The 26,073-nt window shown below is 37.7% G+C and overlaps 1 protein-coding gene across 15 annotated transcripts in view; it reads right to left on the bottom strand.

Moving 5' to 3' along the window:
- The window catches only part of tcf12 (transcription factor 12), a 354,049-nt gene that overhangs the window by 95,732 nt on the left and 232,244 nt on the right, over window positions 1–26,073 (bottom strand). For 14 of the 15 annotated variants that reach the window (XR_011348679.1, XM_069910856.1, XM_069910855.1 and 11 more), the window contains 4 exons: window positions 4,275–4,380; window positions 3,870–4,003; window positions 448–589; window positions 135–199 (listed from right to left, as the gene is read on the bottom strand). Coding sequence is in view for 14 of the 15 variants with exons in the window: in XM_069910856.1 (XP_069766957.1) it covers window positions 135–199; window positions 448–589; window positions 3,870–4,003; window positions 4,275–4,380 (447 nt within the window). In the remaining variant the exon portion in view is untranslated. The remainder of the gene's footprint in view (window positions 1–134; window positions 200–447; window positions 590–3,869; window positions 4,004–4,274; window positions 4,381–26,073) is intronic. The other variant, XM_069910865.1, reaches the window with a different exon arrangement.

The following is a 26,073-nucleotide window of genomic DNA, read 5'->3' as shown; positions in this document are numbered from 1 at the left end:
ATTTTGGTTAAAAGTCAAGTATGACTCTTTTTTGTTCTCTGTGAAATTATGCCACTTCAAACGTTTTTTTTAAATTAGTTTGGGTAAATAAGTTTTTTTTTAAAAGATGCTTAAAGGTTTGATTCAGTACTCACAGATGCCAAAGCTTTTCCAAGTGCATCACCTGTCTGAGCACCCCCAGCTGCATTTCCTCTGTTCCCTATACACAATATAATTGGAGCATAAAACACTTTGATTATTCAAAGGATCAACATTTGTTTTTTGCACTTGATTGAAAATTTTGTTCCATATATCTGCATATTTAGTTCACAATATGAAATTTATTTATTTTTATTGTTAAGGAACAATTTTGTAGTTGCAAGTAATGCAACGCCATTTTTAAAAATCAATCAGCTGCCCTACTACTTACTACTTGGGCGTGGAAGTCAATATTTTCTCATAACATACCCAAAAGGTTTTCAGATCCATTGACTGGTGGTGTGTGTGAGGCTGCAACATAATGTGAGCTGGTACTTCCTCGATGGAAGCTAGACATTGGGGGAAGACTGGGGTTGATGTCTGTAGGTGAAACTGAATGTGGTGGATAGTTCTATAAAAATAAAAACACCAAATAACAACCCTGGATGAGAACAGTCAAATAATTACAGTAGAACCTGCTTAACAAGCCATCCTATTTGACATGGAACCACATTAAATCTGCATGGAACTGCTTGGCTTATACCACAAGAACATGCTCACAAACCTTTTTACTGAAAGATAACTGATTAAATACATGAATCAGCCATGTTAAAGATGTGCAAAACTATATATGCATCAATCCCTGAGGTTTTATTTTACAAGCAACATGTCTACAACATAACACTAAGAAAACGCTACGGTGATATGGTTACATACATGTCTATAACTGTCAAGCCAAACAGCTCAAAATGATCAGACACCAAATAAAAAGCATTAAAGGACTTTACTTGGTTGGTCCTCAGACTTGTTCATCACATTGAGGGGAGGACGAGGGTTGGAAAGTGAGCAAAGCGATCATATTTTCGATCAACCCAACTGAATAGCACCACAAATGACACAATGAACAGGATCGGAAATAATCCCTCTTTACTGCCACATGGCCAGCTCATAATCATGATTAACTGTGTGGTACAAATATTCATCAGCATCCCCAGCCCAAAAAACACCCACATCCTCTACCTATATTTCCCTTAAAAATGCACCAAATATTTCTTTACATCAACTGAAGTTCAATTAATATTTAAAATGCATAGAGAAATGCATAGAGGATTCTTACGGTATCTGCTCCCTACAACATCTTTATTCAAAAGATTATTCGATTTCCACTTCAAATGCTTATAAACTAGCTATTATAAAAACATGTGAATTTTTAAAGAAGAACCAAATATTTTCTTGAATTAAAAAATGCAAAATGAACCAAAAATGGTGGCTCCAAAATGCAATTAATTTTCTCATTGCATGGTCAAAAACAGGCTTCATCATTTTAGGAGTGTGAGAGTGAGAGATTGTGTTATTAAACACACAACACACTTCCTTTTCTCCTTCATTCAGAGGATATCTAGCTACCGTTTTACTTCATTAGCAAGAAATACATGGTGGGGAGAAGCACGAGTGAAGCAGGTTCCACTTCAGTGAAAGGTGTTCAACTTTCTCAAAAAAAAACAATATTAAAGTCAGCCAACAAAAACTGAAAGTTGTGGAAGATTGAGAAATGAAATAGTTAAAATTGTGTTACTAGAACAGGGAAAGAAATAAAAGTATCATATACAGGTTTGGACTTAGCATGTTCTCAAATCTTTCAGTGTTAAAATGCAAGATTCTATATATACTAATCTCATGAAATTCACATTATCAAAAAGTAGACAGTTATAAACTAAAATAACAGTGTGATAAACACATGTACAATCACAACAAAATGTATAACTGCTTTTCAGATGTTGAGTAGGTTTATATTGGTTGGAGCTACATGGTGGGGCAAAGGCCCTGCACCGTGCTGTAAAGATTAAATTGGTCACTCCACTTTTTTTATTTATCATAATTAAAAACTACCAAATATAGAGTGCATTTTAGTGGAAGTGGTGCTTGTTAAAAATTGCATGCATCCTTGATAAATGAAGGCTATGACCTCATCCAAAACCAAATCTTTGCCATTTTGAAATTTAGATCAAAGGCAGATTTATGTAAACCACTCCATTTCCCTACCATCTCTATTGTTAAATATTTGTTCGGTCACCAATCACTCTGAGACTTCAAACATTAAGTAAACATGACTTTTATCACAGAATAATAGGTTATTGTCTTGCCCTTTTGAAATTCTCCAGTGCTGCTTTAATTCACGGATAGCCTGAGGAAACTCACAATTCTAACCTGTAGCTAAGAGTATTGCATTCTGATTGATATTCATTTGTTGTACATTAATATAATTTCAAGCCAAGCCTGGACAACAGAAACATGATTAAATTGACTTTCCTCAATTTTGCTAAAGACCTTGTTCCCATTTATGCTTAGAACGAGGCAGAAAGAGTTTGTTTTTCCCAATTGCTATTCCCATTTCAATTACTGCTGACCTTGAACGTTCATACCTAAGTTACACTGTAAAGTTTGAATGTTACTGAAGCAACATGTACCTTCATTCCATTAATTCACTAAAGCATCTGATTTTTATTTTAAAAAATCAGATGTTGAGTAGGTTTATATTGGTTGGAGCTACATGGTGGGGCAAAGGCCCTGCACCGTGCTGTAATGATCCGTAAAGAACTCTAATCTGAACATCAGAACTATATACTGGAAAACAAGACTCACTTGTCCTTGCCCTTCCCAGATCAGGTTCCACATAACCAATCCAAATGACCAACAACACTTCCAGCACCCTTATCCAATCCACAATATTTATAATTCCAAATCTTGTGTTGAATTCCTTTCGATGCCATCAGAGAGCAGCGGCAATCATCAAGGATCCACACCACCCAGAACACATTCTGATCTCACTGCTACCATCAGGAAAGAGGTCTAGGTGTCACAAGTCTCGCTCCACCAGGTTCAGGAACAGCTGCTACTCCTCCACCATCAGACGCCTCAACAATGACTCAATCAGGAACTCATTTAAGGACTTCTACTTTTATACTTTATTGCTTTATTTTCCCCCCTCTATATTGTGCAGTCAGTTAATTACATTTATTTACATGTGCACATTGTGTACAGTTTTTGTTAGCACTTAAAGTGGTGAATTTGTCTGGCCTGCAGGAAAAAGAGTCTCAGGGTTGTATATAATGTTTTGTATGTACTCTAACAATAAATCTGAGATCTTATTCCACAACTGCTGATCATTCACAACTGTAATTGTGCACCTTTAAGTTGATCTACCCTGTCCTAAAACCAGCCACAATTAAATTTTTCAAATCATTTTACACTACTTAAATGATTTGTTTCTTGCATCTTATGTATTTAACTGAATGCAGATTTTGTCTATGCAACCTGCCATTATAATAAATAAAAGCACAAGGCTGGAGAAACTCAACAGGTCAAACCGCATCCTGTTTTTACTTCAACCACGGTATCTGCAGACTTCTGTGTCTTATTTCCACACTGTAATGTTCTGTACCTATCCTCCACTGTTCAACGCACCGAGTTCAGGAGCAGGCAGTAGAATTTCTATGCATTCATCTCTGTTCAAGAGCATTTTAATTAATTAACAAACATCAGAACTACACACTAGACACAGATATAAAGATATTTGTACAGAGATCAACATATTTCATCCACAATAATTTTCAACAGGTACTCAAATCACTGTTTGCCATTATCTGGGACAATAAAAGAGTAATGAATTGACAAGCTCAAATGATCCTTACCAAGCGATCATGTGTGTGGAGGTTGTTGTAACTACTAGATTGAGAGACATGAGAACTTCCCAACATCCCTCCATAACTTGGCTGGTGCATCCCATTTGAGGAATTCCAAAGGTCAGAAGAATTATGATTTCCTTCTAATGTGAAAAAGAGAAATTATTGATAAATTTTAGAAAAAAAATGGCTTTTTTTTACAACTCGTGAATGAATAATGTAGCAATAATTCTTACCAGAATTATCAATTTTGGAATGACCATGTTATAAATGGATAATATACAGATTCAAACAACATTTAACATCACAAACACCAACATTTAGAATGATATTTTATTATTTACTCTTTGCTAACTGCACTCATTAATCTCATCAACTGCTTTTACAGAATTGATTGGAAAAAATGTAACTTACCTTGCATAAAGAATGTACTGGCAAACATGCTGGAGGATGGTTTCGGTGATGGGTAACTAGGAGACTCCCTGTTGAAATCATCTGAACTTGGAGAAGGTGCGTAAACCTGGAGGCAAAAATATCAAATTAACACAAACTAATTTTGAGTTTGAAACACTTAATAGTTTTTTTATTCCAAATTTAAGTACCAACAATCTGAACAAAAGTGTTAGAAGATCATACTGGGATGTAGCCAGCAATTCTAAACTCAGTTGTTGAAACTGTAAGCTTTTATTTCCATGCAAATGATGCCGATTATGTAACACTGAACTCCAGCAGAGGGACAGACCCTTTGGCCTACGATGTCTGCTTTATACATGAAGATGAGTTTATTGTCATACACATTGTACAATGTATATGTGCTGAAATTGTTCATGTTCCCAAATTAAACTTAAACTCTTCTGCTTGCACATGACACATATCCCTCTCTTTCCAGTAAATTTTGCATTTATCTTAAATGCTACAATTGCTTTCACCACTATTCCTGGCAGGCCATTCCAGGCACCTACCACTCAGTGTAAAAACATCAATCATAAACTCTCCCTCCACCCCCTTCACTTTAAATGTGTCCTCTCGCATGTGACATTTTTACCCTAGGTAAAAAGATTCTGTCTACCCTGTCAATGGTTTTTGAAATTTTACAAACATCTTTCAGATCTCTCCTCTGCTTCCAACAATCCAAAGAGGACAACAGTTTGTTCAACCTCTCCCCAGAGCTATTGGCCTCTAATTCAGGCAGCATCCTGGTAAAACTCTTCTGTACCCTTTCCAAGGCAATCAGAAATGCACATAATACTGCAAGAGCAGTTTATATGTCAGCAGCATGACTTTCTTGCTTTTATAGTTAATGAAGACAAGAATGTCTTTTGCTTTTGTTATCACCCCATCTATTTGCATGGTCACTTTTAAAATCCTATGGACCTTGACCATGAGATTTGTCTGAACATCAATGCTTTTCAAGTCCTGCCATTAACTGTGTTATTTCTCCCTTAAACATGATTTCCCAAAGTGCAAAACCGCACACCTGTCCAGATTAAAATCATCTGCCGTTTCTCGGCCCAGAACTGACCTCTATTCTGTTGTATCCTTGGCTCAGTCTCAACACTGTCCACAACACCAATCTCTGTGTGATCTGACCTACCCATCTCCTTTTTCATCCATTTAAATATATTCATGCACAACTGGGGGCACAACACTGATCCCTGCATAACATCTGCAGGCATGAACTTCCAGGCAGAATAAAAGCTCTCCACCTTTTCTTGATAAGCCAGTTCTGAATGCAAACTATCATTTCCTCGTGGATCCCCTCCATCTGAACCTTATGGATCAGCCTCGAGGGACCTTGTCAACTCCCTTACTAAAGAGCAGAAGTCTAGGACCCAATGAATGACAGATAGCACATCTGTCACTGCAGTCCATGTGGAGCTTAGCCAGAAATCCCAATATGCTTGGGGTCCTCAGAATTAATGACTAAGGAAATCACCCACCGAACCTTGCACTAGAATATAATTTGGTGTAATCCTGGCTGACGATAATGATTTCAGTGAGGATTCTTGGATTCAGAGATAAAGAGTAAATAATTTGTTTTCATTATTTTACTTTGATTGCTTTCATTGTGTTGCTTTAAAAAAAACAATGAAATTCATTTATGGCTGTAAATGAGAGAGATGTTAAAAATATCAAAGTTCTTGACAACTTTGGCATGGAGGCAAAGCTTTCTCCCTGTCTTTACTTTCTGTCAAACAGTCAGAACTGTTCTAGAGGCAGGGACTGAAGCCAGCAACTCTGGGTGGGAGGACAAGTCCAACAAAATACAAAGATTAAAAAGATTTTGAATACAGTGAACACCAATTATAAAAACAACATAGTGGACCTAACTGAACAATGTCTTATCTTTCAAATCACTCAGCAAATACATTCATTTCACATCGTGAAAATGTTGTTTTTTGAGACACATGAAAAGACATATTTCCATATATACTTTTACTTAAACAAAGTAATACATGCCCTAGATGTGAAAATCAAGTTGTAAAATCAAGTAAAAACACAAATGCTGGAGAAACTCAGCAGGTCAAACAGTGAAGACAAAGATACATTAACCAACGTTTCAGGCGTGAGCCCTTTATCAAGATATGAGCAAAATGTAGGCAGGTTCCTGAACAAAGTGGCTGGGGGGGGGGATGTGTAGAGGAGGAGCACAGTCCCAACGGCAGGAGATAATAGGTGGATAAATCAAGTAACCTCTTCAAAAGTTGTGCTGGCTTTAAGAAGAATCCTTTGTCAAGAGCTGTTCCTCCGACAAACTTTTCCTTAAAAAAAAATTGCGTGAACTATTTCAATTGGCTAAGAGTCAAATTAAGAGCAAATAAATATTGGTCAGGCTGAGAATTCACTCTTTCTATCAACTAAGACACTCTTGGGCAACAGCAAAGGTTTGGTGGCGACCAGAAAAATAAACCATGTCCTAATACAGCTTAATTTTGGGGTTTAACGCAGATCTTTTCACCACGTGTTACTTCACATATATTTGCTTGAAGTAAGTTCAGTGAATTCCATCATTATAAGATAAACAAACAGCATTAGTCCAGCCAGGCAGTTAATTTATCACTGGCAATTGAAATCCAAAAGGGAAAAGAAGAGTTCAGTGCTTGAAGAAGAGAAAAGTACTGGAAAAGTTGAAACTTTAACTGCAATGGGTGTGTGCTTTACATCGAGGTCATCTCCAAATTTTGACCACCTTTACATATGAAAAGAATGGGAAAAGAAACTACAAAAGAGTTGCATGGTACAATTCAAATAAAATCTCCAATATAAACAACTCATACAGTGATAAAAACAGGTTTTATGCACATTGAATAATCTAGGCTTCAAACAAGAATACTATTTTGTAAGTGACATCTGTTCTTTTTCTGAAACTCTTGCCTGTCCAAAATATGCAGACCTCTTAGTTTTTCCTCACAGGAATAACTGTTGGAGTTATGAAATGATACTTATGCCAGCCTCAATTCTAAGATCAAAGGCTTTGTTCACCAAATCTCATTGATGTGGTCTCAATAATTTCATCAACTCCAGATGGAGAGTCAATATTCAGCCAATGCCACAGAAGAACCAAGTTTCTCCAAATTATAATCAGAACAGATCACAAATTAAAAACAGATCACAAGTCATCCATTTGCCTCCAACCCTTTGCCAATTAAGCTTTTAACTAGGATCTCACTATAACCAAGCAGAGAGCAAGAAACTAAACTACAAAGTGCTTAGAAAATATTAGTTAATTACAATTCTGAGCACCATTCCGACACAGTCATACAATGTGGAAGCAAGCCCTTCAGCCCAACTTGCCCATTCCAACCAAAATGTCCCACCTGCCTGCTTTTGGCCCATATTCTTCTAAACCTCTCAACATGAATAGTGTCTGCCAAAATGGTTCTTTAATGATGCAATAGTACCTGTCTCAACCACCTCCTCCGGCATTGCAGCCCTTTCCATACACCCACCATCTTCTGAGTAATAAAAAATTACACCTCAGGTTCCTATGAAAATTTTCCCCACTCACCTTAAATCTTTCTTCTAGTTACCAATTCCCCTAGTCTGGGCAAAAAGTCTGTGCATTCACCATCTCATGATTTCTACAACTTTACAAGATCACCCCTCATTCTCCTGCACTCCCAGGAATAAAGCCCTAGCTTGCCCCAGTCCCTCTCTCTCTGTAGTTCAGACCCCAAGTCCTGGCAACGTGAATCTTCTCTGTACCCTTGCTAGCCCAACAACATCCATTCTGCACAAAATTAAGTTTTACAGAGCAAGAGCACCACAGATTATTGCCCAGCTGCACCTGAAAAGATGATATCATCTGGGGTAGGAACAGAATACATTCAGCAGAACATCAAAAGTTAGTGGATAAGATTGGATAACTATCCAGTTTACTTGTGGAAGTGAACACATGAAGTCAGTTTATCCACGTCTTCTTGCATCTGAAGTCTATTGGTACTCAACAGCAAGCAAAGGTACCAGAGGACTTCGAGTGTTTCTGAAAAGACCCTTATCTTATAAAAAAAATTTAACAATTTCAAGAAAAGATGGCCAATAAAACTGGAATCAAAAATGTTAAGCAATGCAGCTCAGTAAGTGACTACGCAGCAACAAAATTATTCAGACACTCATTATGAAGCAAAAGTGCATTCCCCAAAACCTTTTCATGGTGTTAATCTTTAATTCATGCATTTACAAACTGGAACAGATTGAACAGATGAGCACGTCAATCTTTGAGCATATATAATTTTCAACAGTAAAGATCAGACCAGTATTGCACCTGATCCATTTCCTTGTTCCCTTGATATGCTGGTGGAAATGAACACAACTTTCATGCTAAAACATCAATAAAGCATTTTGCTGAACAACATGCCAGTCTGGCACACAGAGAAATTCAATAAAATCTTACAATAGTCCACAGGAGTTAAAACAAAAAGGCAATAGCACTCATCTTAACTGACACACATTCCCTGTTAATGATTTCTGCAAGAAAAAAAAATCCTCAAGCAGAAATGCTATGTCAAATAATACTCTTAAATGCACAGGATCACTCCAAATGAAAGTTGTAAATCAGACCTTCCATTTTTTTAAATTAAATTTAGATGCACAGAATGGTGACAGGCCATTACAGCCCACAAGTCCATGCCGCCCAATTTACACCCCATTAACCTACACCCCTGGTACATTTTGAATGGTGGGAGGAGACCCCAGAGAAAACCCACATAGACACGGGGGGAACGTACAAACTCCTGACAGACAGCGCGGGGCTTGCAACCTGGTCCGGTCCCGATCGCTGATGCTGTAAAGGAGTTGTACTAACTGCTACGCCAACTGCTTTGAAAGAGAAATTAAATTTTAACATCTATTTCATATGAAGAATGAACAACCAACGTGTAACCTCAGTGGTGTGCTGAATGTTCAATAATGATGAATCTTTGAACTGCTGTAATCATTTCAAGTTGCTGTTGAAATATAATGCAATTTACAACTACAAGTAATTCAAATAATTAAGGCTCTTTAACCTAAATCTCTTGGAAAAAAAAGATCAGAAAGGTAACATCTATTTGAATCTCACAGCATCTGCTTTGACTCATCTCAACAATATATGCTGGTCTAATTACTGTATAACATAATCTGCAAGCAAAATGGCTGGGACTTGAATAAAACCTCTTAAAGGAAGGTTAACACAAGTCCTGAGGTAAGACATTTTTACTCAATATCAATATGTAAATATTAGAATCACATCATCGGCCCTTTTTAGATTTTAAAATGAAGGTGGAATCAGGAGAGAAGGGAAAAATTACATCGATAAAATCACAAAGCAAAAGAATAAATTAGTACCTGAATTATATTTCTCCAAAATGTAACAGGAAAGAAAATATTTTGATGAGACATTAAAGACTTCTACTTTCAAGTTTGAAAAAGGATAACATGCCAACTGCAGCAAACTTCCAAATATTAGCAACAATTTTTTTTAAAAACACAGAAATGAGAGGAAAGAGGATAGAGCAACAATTCTGTGCAATCCCTGATCATTGAACTACAGAACAGCATGGATCAGCAATGATAGAAAAAGCTCTGACTTTAGTATTCCTTTACACATTGCAATACAGAACAATTTACAAAGTTGAATACTACAGAACTTAATTTGCTTCAATCTTACAATACTTGAGGAGGAGTCACGTGATGGAGTAGTGGCCGGACGGTGAACTCCAGCCCTCTCCAGAAAAGTCAGGAAAAACAAAGGAAAACACAAAAGCACAGAAATAAAAGTTACAGAAAAGTGAGTATAAAGGTGGAAAGAAGATGGCGACAAAAAAAGAAAAATCGAAAGCAACGGTAAGAAGAGAGGAAGAGAAGACAAAGGAGGAAAAAGGTGAAGGCCTTACCTGTCCGAAGAGGCCCGCTGCGGAGAGAGAAACCAGCTCCCTCAGGTCGGTAAATAATGGACTACAAAAATGGCTCGCAGAGCCGAGTAAAAGTGCGCAACCGCGCATGCGCGATACTTTGCGCATGCGCGATGCGAATGAAAAAAAACACACCGACGGGAGGGGGGACCAGCTGGGGAGTCGATCTCCACAGCCGGCAACGACAGCTGCAGAACACCTGCAGCAAGAAGAGACCACAGAAGACAATAGAAACAAGAAAGAAGAGGAGGAAAGGGCACCAAAGAAACAACAGATGGTCAACCCAGAGGAAGAGGAAGAGGAAGAGTACAGGGAAATAGAAGAAGAAAAGAAAGGCAAGGTAAAGGATATACTTGCTCTTATTAAAGGATACATGGAGTCATTTAAAGAATGGCAAACACAGGAATTTAAGGATTTAAGAAAAAGAATAAACAACACAGAAGAGAAAATAAATAAAATGGAGATGACCTTAACAGAAATGGGAAAGAAAATGGACAAGATGGAAGAGCGGGCAGTAGCAGCAGAAATGGAGGCAGAAGACTTAAAAAAGAAATTGGAGAAATCTAATAAAAAAACTAAAGAGACACAAGAACTACTAGCTCAAAAAATAGATACAATGGAAAACCATAACAGAAGAAATAACATAAAGATAGTGGGCCTTAAGGAAGATGAAGAAGGCAAGAATATGAGGGAGTTTATAAAAGAGTGGATCCCTAAGACCCTAGGATATCCAGAACTACAGCAAGAAATGGAAATAGAAAGGGCACATAGAGTATTGGCCTCTAAACCACAACCACAACAAAAACCAAGATCTATTGTAGTAAAATTCCTAAGATATACTACAAGAGAAAAGGTACTGGAGAAGACAATGGAAAAAGTAAGAGAGGGCAACAAACCACTGGAGTATAAAGGGCAAAAAATCTTCATTTATCCAGATATAAGTTTTGAACTCCTAAAGAAGAGAAAAGAGTTCAATACAGCAAAGGCGATTTTATGGAAGAAAGGGTATAAATTTATACTAAAGCATCCAGCGGTATTGAAAATATTTATTCCAGGACAACAAAACAGACTATTCTCGGATCCAGAAGAAGCACGAAAATTTGCAGAACAATTACAAAAATAGACTGAGGGAGGAAGACGGGTAATGAGAGTTAAAATGATCACGATTGATATGTATGTGGGTAAAGACAAAAATAGACTGAGGGATGAAGACGGGTAATGAGAGTAAAAATGATCACGATTGATATGTATGCGGGTAAAGAGGTATATGAGTGAATAGAGACAATGAGCATACATGAATGTATCTGTACTTAGAGGAAAATATAGATAGTATAGACAAGAATTAATAAGGGAAGGTAATGGAATAGAGAGAATAAGGAGGGAATTAAAAGAGTGACCTTTGTGACATATGAAAAGTGAAATCTTTTCTGGGGGAGGCGGGGTGGGGGGAAATAGCCGTCACTGCAAAATCAGTTGACGCTTGCGAGTGGATTCGCAAATCCAAATGGAGAGGGGAGATGTGGTTGTCCGACAAGGGATAAAGGACAACTCAGGAGGTGAAGGGGAGATTGGGGATAAATAAGATAGAAATAGGAGAATAAGGAAAATGTTGGATGTTGTAGGAATGTTGTCTTATAAAGAGTTGAAAATAAGAAAACAGAAATGGAAAAGGAGGAAAGGTAATGATGGAAAAACGGAAAGAGAAGATAAACAAAATATAAAAGGGCTACGCTGAACTATATGTCTTTAAATATTAATGGAATACATAACCAAATTAAAAGGAAGAAACTACTAAATTTAAATGAATAAATGTATTCCATTAGAAAAAATAACATATAGGTTAAGAAATAATATTGAAATATTCGAACAAGTATAGGAGCCTTACATTAAATACAATAGCGAAAACCTACCGGGGACAAACATTACCTAAGTTGATGGAAGGAGAAGGAAAGAAAAGAATGGACTCAGTAGAATTTCTGGTGTAATTTTGTTGAATGACAACATTGTCTGACTGGCTTAATGCAACCTAGATTGTATACCTAGATGAGAGTGGGGGGGTGGGGGGGTGGTTTGGGAGGAAAAGGGGGGGGAGAAAAAGTCACTGTATATGTGTGAAAAAGAAACAGTGTATATCATGGCTAATGTGATTTATGGTGTGAAAAATAAAAAATTTAAAAAAAAAAAATCGTACAATACTTTGGTTTTCAGGAATTCTTTTTGACAGTTTATTCCTTTTTCTTTTTTGGAATATTTTATTTATGATTTCTTAAACTTAAGCTCAAACTGTTATCAACATTGTCAGCGTTAATGTTAACAGTATCAGCATTGACTACAGTTTACAATTATCTACTTTATACAGTTTTCTGCAGAGTTCAAGCTCTTTTCATCTCCCTCCTTCCCCAACCCTTAACTAACCACAGTTACACACAACATTCGAGGCACTCACAACAAAGGTATGAAACATATATCAGGGTTTTACGGGTTTGTCATGACACGGCGGCCAGTGCTCAGGCTGTTTTCTTCTCTTGACTACCTGGTTGGGTTGGGATAGGATGGACCCCCACGATCACCGATTGAAGGATAGACAGGGAAGGTAGGGCAGCGAGGCACTATTGTCCACACTATAATCATGCTCTTGTGGAATTTAAGTATGGTTGCCAAATTTTTAAAAAGTGTTATACTTTTTTCTCAAGTTGTAAGCAATTTTCTCCAGGGGATCACAGCTTTGCCCTTCTGTGTTCCAGCGCGCAATGCTCAGGGAGGAGCAGGAGTTCCAGGTAACCACTATGCCTTCCTGGCCACTGCCAATGTGATCATTACAAATTGGATTTGGAATTTAAAGATTCATTGTTAGTCTTATGTCCATTATGTTTCCCAACAGGAACAACTCTGGGTCCTGTACGAATTCTTCACCTATGATTTTGGCCCAGTTCCACCCAGAAGGGTCTCACCTTGTAACATATTCAGGTTGTGTTCACAAAGGTTCTTGTCTCAATCCCACATAGCTTGGTCTGACAATTCTGGTTTAGATCTGTTCAATTTTTGTGGCGTCAGGTACAGCTGGTGTAGAAATTTGTATTGTACCAGCCTGTACCACATATTAATGATTGCAGACATGCTGACCTGACATAAGTCGGACCAGCACCACTCATCAATTGTTATTCCTAGGTCCAACTCCCACCTCTACCTTGATTTGTGAAGGCCTGGTTTAGATCCTTAAGCTTGGAGCAAGAGATACATTGCCAAGATGAACTTCCGTGTGTTCCCCTTTGAATCATGGCCTCTAGGTCACTGCACGTTGGTAGGACCGTAGGTGGACCCAATTTGTCCTGCAGTAAAGATCTTATCTGAAGGTAGCAGTGGAACATCTTATTTGATAAATCATGCTTATGCCTGAGTTGTTCAAACAACATTTTCTGTCCACGCTCATAACACTCCTTACACACCTGATGCCATTACAACACCAGGTGCCCAGAATCTTGAAACCTACCGTCAATGGTATTAACCTATTTGGAGTCAGGGGTGTTTTTGAGGACAACCCCGCTTTGATTCCTAAATATTGATTAATTTCATTCTAAATAAAGATAATTTGTTTTAGTATAGGACTACTAATTATTTCCCAGATAACAATTTAGTGTTCCATTTATAAATCAAGTCCTCTGCTACCTTAGTTTCTCCCTTTTTCATTGATCCTTTATAACGAGTTTAAAAGCAGTGAGTTTCATTGGCACTTTCTTATTTTTAAATGCTCACATGCCTCATCAACAATTAAAACAAGCTTTTAGAAAAAAAAATGTATAATTTCACAGTCATAAAAATAAAATTGACACACCATTAATGCTGACACTAAGAAAGAGAGCTTGAGGAGATGGTCATTTATACCTTGAACATATATTCCACAAACCCAATCTGACTTAAGGCATGTCTGCCTGGCTCATCACACGAGTTCCTTTTTCACTGGCATCCCAGTGCAGTGTTCCGGGATAGGAAGCCCATTTGTGCCGTTTCTACTGGGCACTCTTTAACTGGGACACTAATTGCTTTTCCACTGAATCCACTCATTCCCAGGGGTCGGAGTGTTCTATTTTCAACTGGAAATGGGTGACTTTCTGCTGTCTCTTTACCACTGGTTTCATCAACATCGAGGTGATGGCAAACGCTGGGAATATGAGTAGGGGTAGAGGAAATTAATCTCCAGTTTGAAACGACATAATTTTACGCTGGTGTTTGGACAGTGTTCCTTTTCCACTGGACCCTGTCCCAGTAAATTCCCAGTTAATTCCTGGGATAGGGTGCCAGTGGAAAAGGAACACTTGCTCACACACACACACACACACACACAACACACACACACACACACACACACACACACACATGCAACATCCTCTGGGTGGGTGTGATCTAAGCATCATTGGCCTGAATAATGGATAAAAAACTGTAGCTAATACACTAGCAATGACTCTCAAGCTGGGCCCAAACAGCAAGGAGCATGAACAACTGATTAAGTTAAGCCCCCAAACAAACCCATCCATAAGTATTTGGAATGCGGCTGATGAAGCCAGCATACAAAGTATCAAAAAAGGTGAAAGGCTGGAAAATTACATGGTTAAAACTTGAAATAATTTAAACATACCGTAATGCACAATTAAATATTTTTAAGCACTCAAATTTAACATTTTTAAAAAAGAAAAATTTAGACATACAGCACAGTAACAGACCATTTTGGCCCATGAGCCCGTGCCACCCAATTAACCTACAACCCCCAGTATGTTTCGAATGATGGGTGAAAAACCCATGCAGGCACAAGGAGAACGTACAAACTTGTTACAGACAGCGGAGGAGTTGTCCCAGTCGCTGGCGCTAAAACAGCATTGTGCCAACTGTGCCACCCCTTACAAGTAATTCAAAAATGTAAACAATCTGAAACTTTACACTGGCAAGGAACTGGTGTATGCCATTTTTGTCCTTAAATAAAACATGAAAATCTGCAGACACTGTGATTGAAGTAAAAACACAATACCTGAGAAACTTTATAGAGCAACATTTTGGACTTAAGCCCTTCTAAACTGGGCGCTTGTCTATATTTTACCAATAATTTGATGAAGGGCTCAAGCCTAAAATGTTGGTTATATATCTTTATCTTTGCTCTTGCCTACATTTGGGTGTTAGACCTCCTCCCACCACTCCCCCCCCCATCCCCCGTACTATTTTGTTTGGGCGCCTGCCTAAATTTTGCTCATACCTCGACGAAAGGCTCAAGCCCGAAAGGTTGTCTATGTATCTTTATCTTTACTATATTACTGGGGTGGCCAAACTGCAGCTTGTGAGCCACACACGGCTCTTTGACATATAATGTATGGCTCGTGGAAATGTGTTGGCTGAGATAGGAATTGTACCAGCCGGTCCTCACAATGGTAGTGTTCGTGGGCATGGCTTGCGATTGATAATATTTGGTGTGTATACTGTATAGATGCATGTAAAAGTCAACCACCCCCAACCTTTTTGGTCCTGGCTGCCTACCCATCCTAGCTCCCGATGCCCTGAACTCCGATTTACTGCCTGATCCTGGCCGGCCACCCATCAGAGCCCCTGATGTCCCAAATGACATGCTCAAAAGCAGTGTACGTGTTATAGTTGACTCCTTAAATTTTACCCTAAAATTTGGTCCACAAAATTTGACAATTACATGAGTATATACAGTATGTGTACTTTTTGATTACTGAAACTATATACATATAAAATAAAAACTATATATGTATATTAATATAAATACGCAATTTCTTTATAAAAAATTGCGACAAAATATGCATGTAAGAGTAAAAACATGTATGTCTTGTGCTCTCAAACATTTGAAGTTTATTGTATGTGGCTCTTACATTCAGTTGGACCACCCCTGCTCTATGAAGTACACGGTTTGGCCTGCTGAGTTTCTCTCCAGCATATTATGCTTTTACTTTTGTTTTGTCCTTCAACCTATTTTACCATTCAATATCATGGCTGATCTGTATTCTCAGTACCTCTCTGCCTAAGTTCTATATCCCTCTGTTCTCTTCCCTTGAATTTTAAACAATAACATGGATTTCTTAATTCATGCGTTCTTTGAGTTATGGGTATTGCTAACAAAGCCAGCATTGAGAAGGGTAGAGTTCCAGGATTTACACTTGGTTAAGGAATGGCAATCTATTTCATAACGGAGAAGATGTGCAGCGAGGATAGGAACCAGATTCCCATGCCCATGCTGACCTGGCATTCAATTGGGATAAAAGTTGCAGTTTTGGGGGATGCTTTCAGAGTTACCTGTACGTGCAATTGCCGTGTATTCTGGTGGATGGAATTGATCTGTAGGGAGGTAGATATTTTGATAATCAAGGCAACTTCCTTATCCTGGATGGTTCCTAAGTGCTATTGAAACTGCTCTCAGTTGGGGCAGTGCTCCCAACTTTGCCTTCTGTAATGGACTGAATTGAGAAGAATGAGAGGTAATCTGATAGAAACATATAAAATTATGAAAAGCAAAGATAGAGGTAGGTAAATTGTTTCTATTGATGGGAGAGACTAGAACCAGGGGACAACCTCAAGATCCAGCTTTTCTCAGAGGGTGGTGAACTTACTCGCCATTAAACCAGTGGAGGCGACCTCAGTGAATATATTTAAGACAAGGTTGGAGAGATTTTTTATGAACTAGGAGAATGAAGGCAGGTAGGTGGAGATGAGCCAATCATCAGATCAGCCATGATCTCACTGAATTGCAGAGCAGGATCAACAGGCCAGATGGCCTACTCCTGCTCCTATTTCTTATGTTCTAAAGGTTTTGAGGTATCAGGAGGCAAAATTCAGACACCACCCGCTGACACCCCCCCCCCCACCCTCCCCCCCCCCCCATGGAGCGACTTGTACGAATGGTTCAATTAAGTTTCCAGCCACACAAGACGTTGATTGTGGTGCCCCTGGCTATTGCATATCAAGCAGAGATGATTGGCATTTTCTTGTTGAAGACTGTTCTTTCTGGGCATTTTGTGACTATAGTTACTTGCCACATCAGCTAATTGCCACATCAGCTAATTGCCAAGACAAGGAGATGCTCCCCCCATTTCATTCCCCTCCACCTTCTTATTTAGGCACCTGCCTGATTTTCAACACACCTGAAGAAGGGCTCAAGCCCAAAATGATGACTGCCTTTTGCTTTCCATGGACACTGCTGAGTTTGTCCAACACTTTTGGTTCTATTCTAGACTCAGGCATCTGCAGAGATCTTGATTACCTTTGTTATATCATTGATTCCTTTCTTTTCTCTCACCAGCCATACAAGTTCCTACAATTTGTTACTAACTGTTCAAAGGTTTGAGAAATATCATGCGATAGATTTACGCTGTGAGAACTGAGATTTCTCAATTTAAATCCAGCTTCAAGACAATATAATTGTACCATGGGCAACTATTAAGAGAAAAGCTGATGCAGAATAATATTTTTCAATTGGTTTTAAGCATCACTAAAAAATGTGGGAAAGTATGAAGGAGAGATATTGCACCAGTGGTATCCGTGCTGGTGTATTCCAATTATTGCTTTTTCCCTTGCCCTGCATCTTCTCCACTAACGAAAATTGTTTAAGGTACACTTCTAAAACAATTTAATAATCAAGTAATTGCTTCTTCCTTTACTACCTTTCATATTTTCTTACAAATCTGACAGCCATTTGGCCCATCCGTTGTATGATGATTTCGAGAGCAATCTCATTTCCCCATTTTCTTGTAACTTTTTCTCCCCACATTCCCATCAATTCTATCATCCTTTCAGGGCAATTTACAGTTGTCAATTAACCTATTGACCCACATATCTCTGGGATGTGGGAGAACATGAAAACTTTGCAATGACCATACCAGAGCCCAGGTGCTGGGGCTGAGAGGCAGCACCTCTCCAAGTCTTGAGTCACTGTAGGAACCATTCTGTTTATAACTAGCTTGGAATTTTAAATTTTTCCAGCCCTTTAAATTTTACCAACAGAAATTCAATACTGGTTGCTCAAGGAATATACTGACAGCAACTTTTCAGTATTTCAGTCATATTGATATGAACTAAGCATCTATTAGGCAAAAGGTTTTCTCTAAACGACAGAACAATACATCCTCAAAAGCGATCCTTGTTGCATTTAGATGGGGTAATTATAGTTTTGGAGAGGTAAATAAATATTCTAATTAGACTTTTTGCAAATCTGCACCTCCATATGGCAACCCCAATATGCTAAATGCACACCACTACATCATAGCTCTTTGTATAAGCACAAGGTGATCCATCATCTAGTACTGCTGTGACCCCAGTCTTTACTGGATGGTTGCAATTTCACTCAAATACAAAGTCAATTATCTCCTACTTTGTAAATGTCATGCTAGTGGGTCATTATCATTTACTTAAAAACCCCTGAAAGAAATGCAGAACAGAGCCTGGAATGGCATTCAGCTGACCCAACTTCAAACCCTGCACCTTTTTCCAGTGTTGACCATCACAGAAACAAACTCTTAGTGTCTTTTTTGGTATTTTTATCCCAAATAAACATAAAAACACAATGTACCAAGATGTCAGACACATCAAAGGAAAAGGACATCATTTGTGCATCCGTTTTAAACAGCATCTGTAGAGATATCCACAGCTCAACATGATGGAGACTCCATTTTCCCAACTAAAGGAGAAGAGTACAGGAAAATTATGTTATTTTACAAAGTGTTTCCACCTGTAGGGAAATCACAAATATTGCATCAAAACATTTGTTCAATTGATGTGTCTGGATCAATCACATCAAAATCAAACCCCTGCTAATCAACGTTTAATTTTTGTGCTTTCTCTTAAAACAGCCCAGAAAAGACATTTATCATAACAAAAGAAAACCAGAGTGAGATGAAAATGAGAACCATGTCAGCCTGCACGCAAATGGCTTAATTTAAAGCATGCTGATTCACTTCTCCACTTGCTCTTCCATGTTTAATGATATCATAACTGAATGCATAACGTTATTCATTTTCTAAAATTGAGACTGCAAATGACACAAATAAGAGAAGGATCTGTCATTTTAAATGCACAATTACTAAACTTTAAATTGTGGACCCTACTCCCGCAGGATTACCCCAGTTTCCGAAAGTTATTTCCCATGCTTATTGGCACCACATTGCAGAAAGAGAAAGAATGTTGCAGGCTCTTACTTGGGTCAGCCTCCTGTAATTAATTATTTGAAATTCACATAGGACTTACAGAGCACTATAGTCTGCACATGTCTCTGGCATAATTTATTCTCTATTTACTCACTGTGCAAGCTTATAAAGTTCACCTTTGACCTACTGCGGGCACCTGCTATCAATATGTCCCTCAACAATATCCAATCCTTGCATCCCTCATAAGCTGGAAATACTTAAAAGATCAAAGCCATGCTTTACTGCTTGAGAAGAAAGAGCCTAGTTTAATGGAGCAATAACACAAAACGCAAAATTACATTAACTTTCCAAGTCTACTTACAAGTCCCAAGAACACACATCACTCAAGAACAGCTACAATTAAACATGACAGACAGCGTTTGAAAAATACAACTTCCCACAACTGCAAAAGCTAAGTTGAGCAAAACAGCCTTGCACTGGGTTTATTACATTTCTTTCAGTTCCCCACATACATGTATTTGGGATAGAATGTTTTCAATGTGTGGAAAGAGCAGGCACAGTTGTGTTTAAGATTGGTTTACAAGCACTAAAATCTCAACCAGATTTTGAACTCAGTTTATCAGTAGGGATCCTGAAATGGTTTGTGATTCTTTGTTTTTTCACTCACTTGATCCACAATAACAAAGTTCTTGAGGGACTAAGCCTGATTGGTCACTTCCTCCTGACACAATGCACGAAGCTGGAGAATAAGGTGTAAAACTGTGTGCAAAGACGGAGTTTCAAAGAGAATATCAGTGACGTGACTGAAAATTAGATTTAACTCCCTGTAGGGCCAAAAATGCTCTTTGATTAGAAGCAGATGGAACAATATGAAAGCCAGCCCCTGGACCTCATCTTTAAACAGGAAATTCAGAGCTAACCAACTGGCTGTTTCTTAATTGTTCCCAGAGATTCATATTGTGTTTCTAAACGAACAAACCTTTTGTGTTAAAAAGTACTTGAGCTTTCATTCATGTCCAATATAAAAGCACAACTTAAAACAATAATAACAAGTTTTAAAAATGTTTCTCATTGAAATCTTCTGTTAACAAAGCAAAATGTGATGAGGATCATTTGTGCAGCTAACACTTTAATGCAACTTTCATAACATCAGTATTTTAATTCACATTGAATTCTGCTTGAAAGAACCATCCATTTATAAATTAGGATTCAAATGTTACCTTTCTACATTAGAATGAACTAGAATTGCTCACAGGTCTGCGTTAACTACTGATCTACTAATTATCTTATCCTTTTACAACAGAAATGTCACATAAAGACAAGTCACACTTACCGTTTTTCTATTGTAGTAATACATAAGTGAATTACTTCCCATACCAGGCACTGTATAAGCACAATACATGTTGCTGCCGAAAAGATAGTGTGGAGAGATCAGCAACTGTGTGCTTCACATTCAACTACACAATTTCAGGCAGACTAATTCCTTAATCTTTCCACACATGGATCTACTCAGAAGGAACTTATGCAAAACAGGCTGAACCATTCCACGCATTGGCAAGGGGAGGGAAGTTGAGCTCTATTGGCTACATTCCATATTCAGTGTTTCCAGCAGTCAGAGCAAACCTATTCAGACGAACATTAAAATACTGCTGGGGAGAGGAACAGGGAAAGCAAGTGATTTGCACCAAAGTGTTACAGATAACTCTATTTTGTAATCTTTACTTTGCTCATGAACTCCAATTAATATAATAGAGATTAAAAACATGAAAAGCTAATTTCAAGTTTAATGCCCGTTTTAAGTAAATAAGCAGACGTGGTCATAAAGTCTTTGATGTGCTACCAGTACAATGCCATCTGTCTCAACCAAATATGTAAATTAAGATAAACAGAACAATTTCTCATGGGAGAAAAGGATGACCACTGTAAATCTGTGATGCACAGTAAACAGGAAATTGCAGCAGCGATCATCAAGGATCCACTCCACTCAGCACAAGCTCTGTTCTCGCTGCTACCTTCAGGAAGAAGACTCGCACCAGCAGGTTCAGGAACAGCTGCTATCCCTCCACTATCAGACTCCTCAACAACAAACTCAATCAAGGACTCATGTAAGGACTCTTACTTTGGCATGTCAGCGCCTCTACTTCCTCAGGTGTTTGCGGAGGTTTGGTAGAAGGTGTGCTGACCGGCTGCATCAAGGTCTGGTATGGAAATACCAATACGCCTGAGCATAAAAGGACATCACAGGCAAATCCATCTCCACTATTGAGCACATCTACAGGGAGCGCTGCTGTACATGTGTACATTGAATAGTTTTTTTTTCGCACTACCAGTAAGAGGTAATTTTGCCTGGCTCACAGGAAAAAGAATCTCAGGTGTCATGTACATACTCTGACAATAAATCTGAAATATAAAATAAAGCAAAACTCGCTTTCCTTACTAACAACATGGAACCCAAGAGTTTAGTATTTGGTACTTGATAATCAGATTCCTGCTATAATATAACACAACCAGGCTTTCATTAAGAGATTAAGCTGCATCACAATCTTTTCATGACAAGCAAAGCGTTACAAATTTAAAGAAAGAAAACAAATTTAATTTTCCTTGCAACTATTTGTTTCTATATGGCTGGGTCAAAACAAATGACATGGAAGAGGTTTCCAAAAAAAGGGCAAAATACACCCTAACAGGAAAAAGCAAATTTATTAACATGCACAGACAGATCTTGCGCTCAAGTTAAAGCAGCTCAGCAGTAGCTGCAAAAGAACAATATACGTCAAGCTCATAAAATGCAGGACAAGATGACGTGCAACTTCATCCTGAGACCACGAGGGCCTATTTTGGTCCTGTGAGGCTAGTGGAAAAGCTTGATTTACAATTAACAATTCCACTCACTGAACCTCCTTAGAATGTTTTGTCTATTCTGGCAGTATATTTATTTTAAATAGAACTTTAAATCTCTCTTGATATAAGTATTCCAAGAGATAAAATCTTTTGATAAACTATATTCTAAAGTTTTAAGGGGAAAATGGTATGTTAATGGAAAATTAGTGTATTTTCATGAAGTGTTTATGAAAATCAAAACCCTCCACAAATTAATAGTGGCAATGACTTCTCAGAATATTCTGGCGCTTCATTTTATGCAGAAACTATTTCATTGAATAAAACCTCAACAATAGCAAGAGTTATTTCATGTATTTATCCAATTAGCATCAGGGCAACATTAATCCTAGAGTCTATTTGGTAAATATGCCAGTTGGACATAACATTGATGTAAAAAATTTATTACAGCCAGACATGGGATTAACGGGGATGATTACTTGGAAAACAAAGTAACCTGGACTGTCGTGTATGACATCACACTGGCGAGGAATAAACATCAATTTACCGAATAATATTTTTAAAATAAAGTTCAGGTAAATAGTTTCCTATAGATTTTTAAAAATACAGGACAATCATGAATTGCCACATGACAACTACCTTCACAGAATAAAGGTGACCACCAGCCCACAGCATCCAATTGATTTTAAAAAATTGTTAACTGAGTTTTGTTCTGTGGAATTTCTTAGTGAATTGAATGAAGATGCCCAAGCAGGCAAGAAAGAAATGATTAATCTAAGGAGGATTCAAAGATAAAGAGCTGTACAGTAGTGTACTAATGTCAAGATTAAATTATTTTCATAGCTCAAAAATATCAAAATGGTGAAATATTTTTCCGATATTTGGGTTTTTCCAAAAGACCCGTAAGCATAATTGAGCATTACTTCAGCCTTTTAAATGTTGAAATTTTTGATGCAACCCAATGGTTCTTTTAATGCATTGCATTTTTTAAAGCACAAGGATTCCTGCATGGAGTTCAAGGGAGGATAACATTTATTTAAATTGGAGTAATCAAAATACCCTAAAGATAAAATATTCAAACTTCAAGTATTAAAGTAAAATGCTTTAAGGTTTATATCTTCATGCAACTGAAGTTTATTCAGTGTAACGACAGTACCTGTATAATATTTTGGTCTTTTGCTTTTTAAACTGTTTATTCTTAAAGCAGTCATTCTAAGACCAGAAACTACACATCCAGCATCCACCAATCCCCATAGGTGCCAGATACCAGGGGGTTTACTGTGTACAGTGCAGCATAAGCACCAAACTGTAGGTCAGACACAATGTAAACATTCAGGGTGAACTCCAACTTGCACAACATTACACAATGCACAAAAATATTATGGTGATCCATCAAGTCAGATTCCCTCTATACACACTCCCAGGTTGTCTCAATAAACATTAGACTGGAATTAGGAAGTAATACAGCCATTTATAATGGACTTTCGCACAATTCAGCAATGGATATAACTTTAACCATTTTGAGAATAATGGAAAAAGAACATGAATTACTGGTTTTAACTCCTATTGAGTGGCAGATGAAAAGTTAGTGACACACAATCATAAAAACACTTCCAATATTAGGTGCCACGTGCAAACAAGCTATAATTATTGGCTTTGCCTCGTCTTGCACGCTCAACCACAGAAGTAGAGGCTAAAACCATGGAGGGAATTGAAGAACAATACATTGTAACATGATGCACTGTTTGTGTATAAAAGTTAAACTAATTTCTGTTAGCATTAATGCAGCAACAAGGTTGGATTACTGTCCAAAGAAATTCTTCACATTCACACTTGATAATACAGAATTTCCAACAAGAGGACTTTCTTTAATCATTGCAAAAAGTCAGTTCTTAAAAGTCTATCAAATTTATTGGATTTAAAAATTCTTATAACTAATTACAATCTAACTTTAGGTCACTAACCATTACGAGAACTGGCTCTTTCCGCGTGGCCAGCTGAGCATGTCCCAACAGGCCAGACCGTACAACATTGTTCTGATAAAGCTTACTCTTAACTTTAACTCCCCTCCTTAGCTGCCGCATCATTTCACTCCATTACAGAAATTCTTTTTGCTCCACCATCACCCTCATCTACCTTCTCTGCTAACTTGTTTCTCTCTTTCCCAGTTCAGATGAAGGGTACCAGACATGAACTGTAACTGTTTCTCTTTCCAAGGATGTTGTCTAACCTGCAATTTTAAGTTTTAATTGGTACATACCCTTGAAGCCAACTTACACATTCTCAATTATCAGTTTATATAGAACAATAAGCCTGAGATTTCTGGATTAACCATCTTCTGTTTAACTGTAGAATTTTGCCTGAAGTCAACAACCAGAAAGCCAACAAGCATTTTACAAACACCAGCCAATACAATCCAGTCTAGAGGTTTACTGACTATGGCAAAATTTAGAGACTGAAATGAAATAGGAGAAAGAATCACTGCACCAATGAATGATTGTTCAATCCAACAGTTAAAAATCAAAACTAGATGAACCATAATCTGAGATGTAATAAATTAAATCCATGAGGTGCAGAGCAATCGCTACAGTAATTAAATCTGAATAACTTTCTTAAATAAATTAAGAAACATTATATTTTATTAAAATTAAAAGTGTGCAAAACATCTGAGCAATATAGGCCAACGAAATATCCACTGCCACCTAGTGTTGCTGTTTTATAAAACCACAGCAGATGATTAAGAGTGTTACTGCAAAAGGAAATCAAGCCAAACTTTCCAAAAATTCAGCCAAGTAATCAGATTACCAGACTAATTTGCAACCCAATTTCACATAAATGGTTCTGTTCAAACTTGAATATTAAAAATGCACATTAATATTTTAAGTAGCAAAATAATAGTCCTTGTTTGAGACTAGTGTTTAAAATTTCCAACAACTATCAGTCTGCGCTGTAATATAATTGTTTCTAGTCAAGCAAAACCAACCACGATCTCTCTTCAAGACAATGAAATGTTGGAGGTGGGGGGGGGGGGGTGGGAATATGGCAGCAGCTAACATCACATGGAAGGAAATAATGAGGAAAAGCACCAGGGTGGGGAGGGTGGAACTGTGTGTGGGGGTGGGGGTAGGAGGGGCAAGATGGGGGGGAATGTTAGGAGCCAGGGAAGAGAAGGGAACGAGAAAGAGGAAATTGCGCAGAAAATTACAGAAGGTTTGTGTTAAATAAGGGAAATATAATGTTACTGGATCCATACACACTGCCCCAATTCAAGCCTTAAAAACTGACCATTTCTCTGTGCATCTATTGCTTGATTTACTGAATCATATTCCATTCTAGTGCTGTAGAACTAAGTGGTGTCGAAGGAAACCTGCCACTTTAATCTGACGTCTAGAGAAACATAGTCCAGTCGAAGGATAAACAAAATGTAAATTAAACCAGGATATTTGATCCAACCAAAAAATTAACTCATTACAGGAGGCTCCTATTATATGGCCAAATAATAATCCTTCACTAAGAATGGCTTTGGATCTACTTTTTCAACCCCATGTATTAAAAGCCAAAAAAATCTGCATACATCAGTTCAAAAGAAGAAAAAAATAATCTGATTAAACCTGAATTCTTAAACCTTAGCATTCAATTCAAGCAACTCCAAATAGTTTCTGATAATAGTCTTTAAAAATCCATATTTCAATGAAATTTGTTTTGTTACAGATAAATCCTCCTGGAAAGAGATTTTAACAAGATAGCAATTTCAAGTGTTGTGCCAAAGCAGGTTCACTGAATAAACCACTAGAACTGTGAATTATGATGTATGTAAAAATCAATAACACACAGCTGCCCATT

Source organism: Narcine bancroftii, chromosome 14, assembly GCF_036971445.1.
Source record: "Narcine bancroftii isolate sNarBan1 chromosome 14, sNarBan1.hap1, whole genome shotgun sequence".
NCBI lineage: Eukaryota > Metazoa > Chordata > Chondrichthyes > Torpediniformes > Narcinidae > Narcine > Narcine bancroftii.
This window is presented reverse-complemented; position numbering and strand designations above follow the sequence as displayed.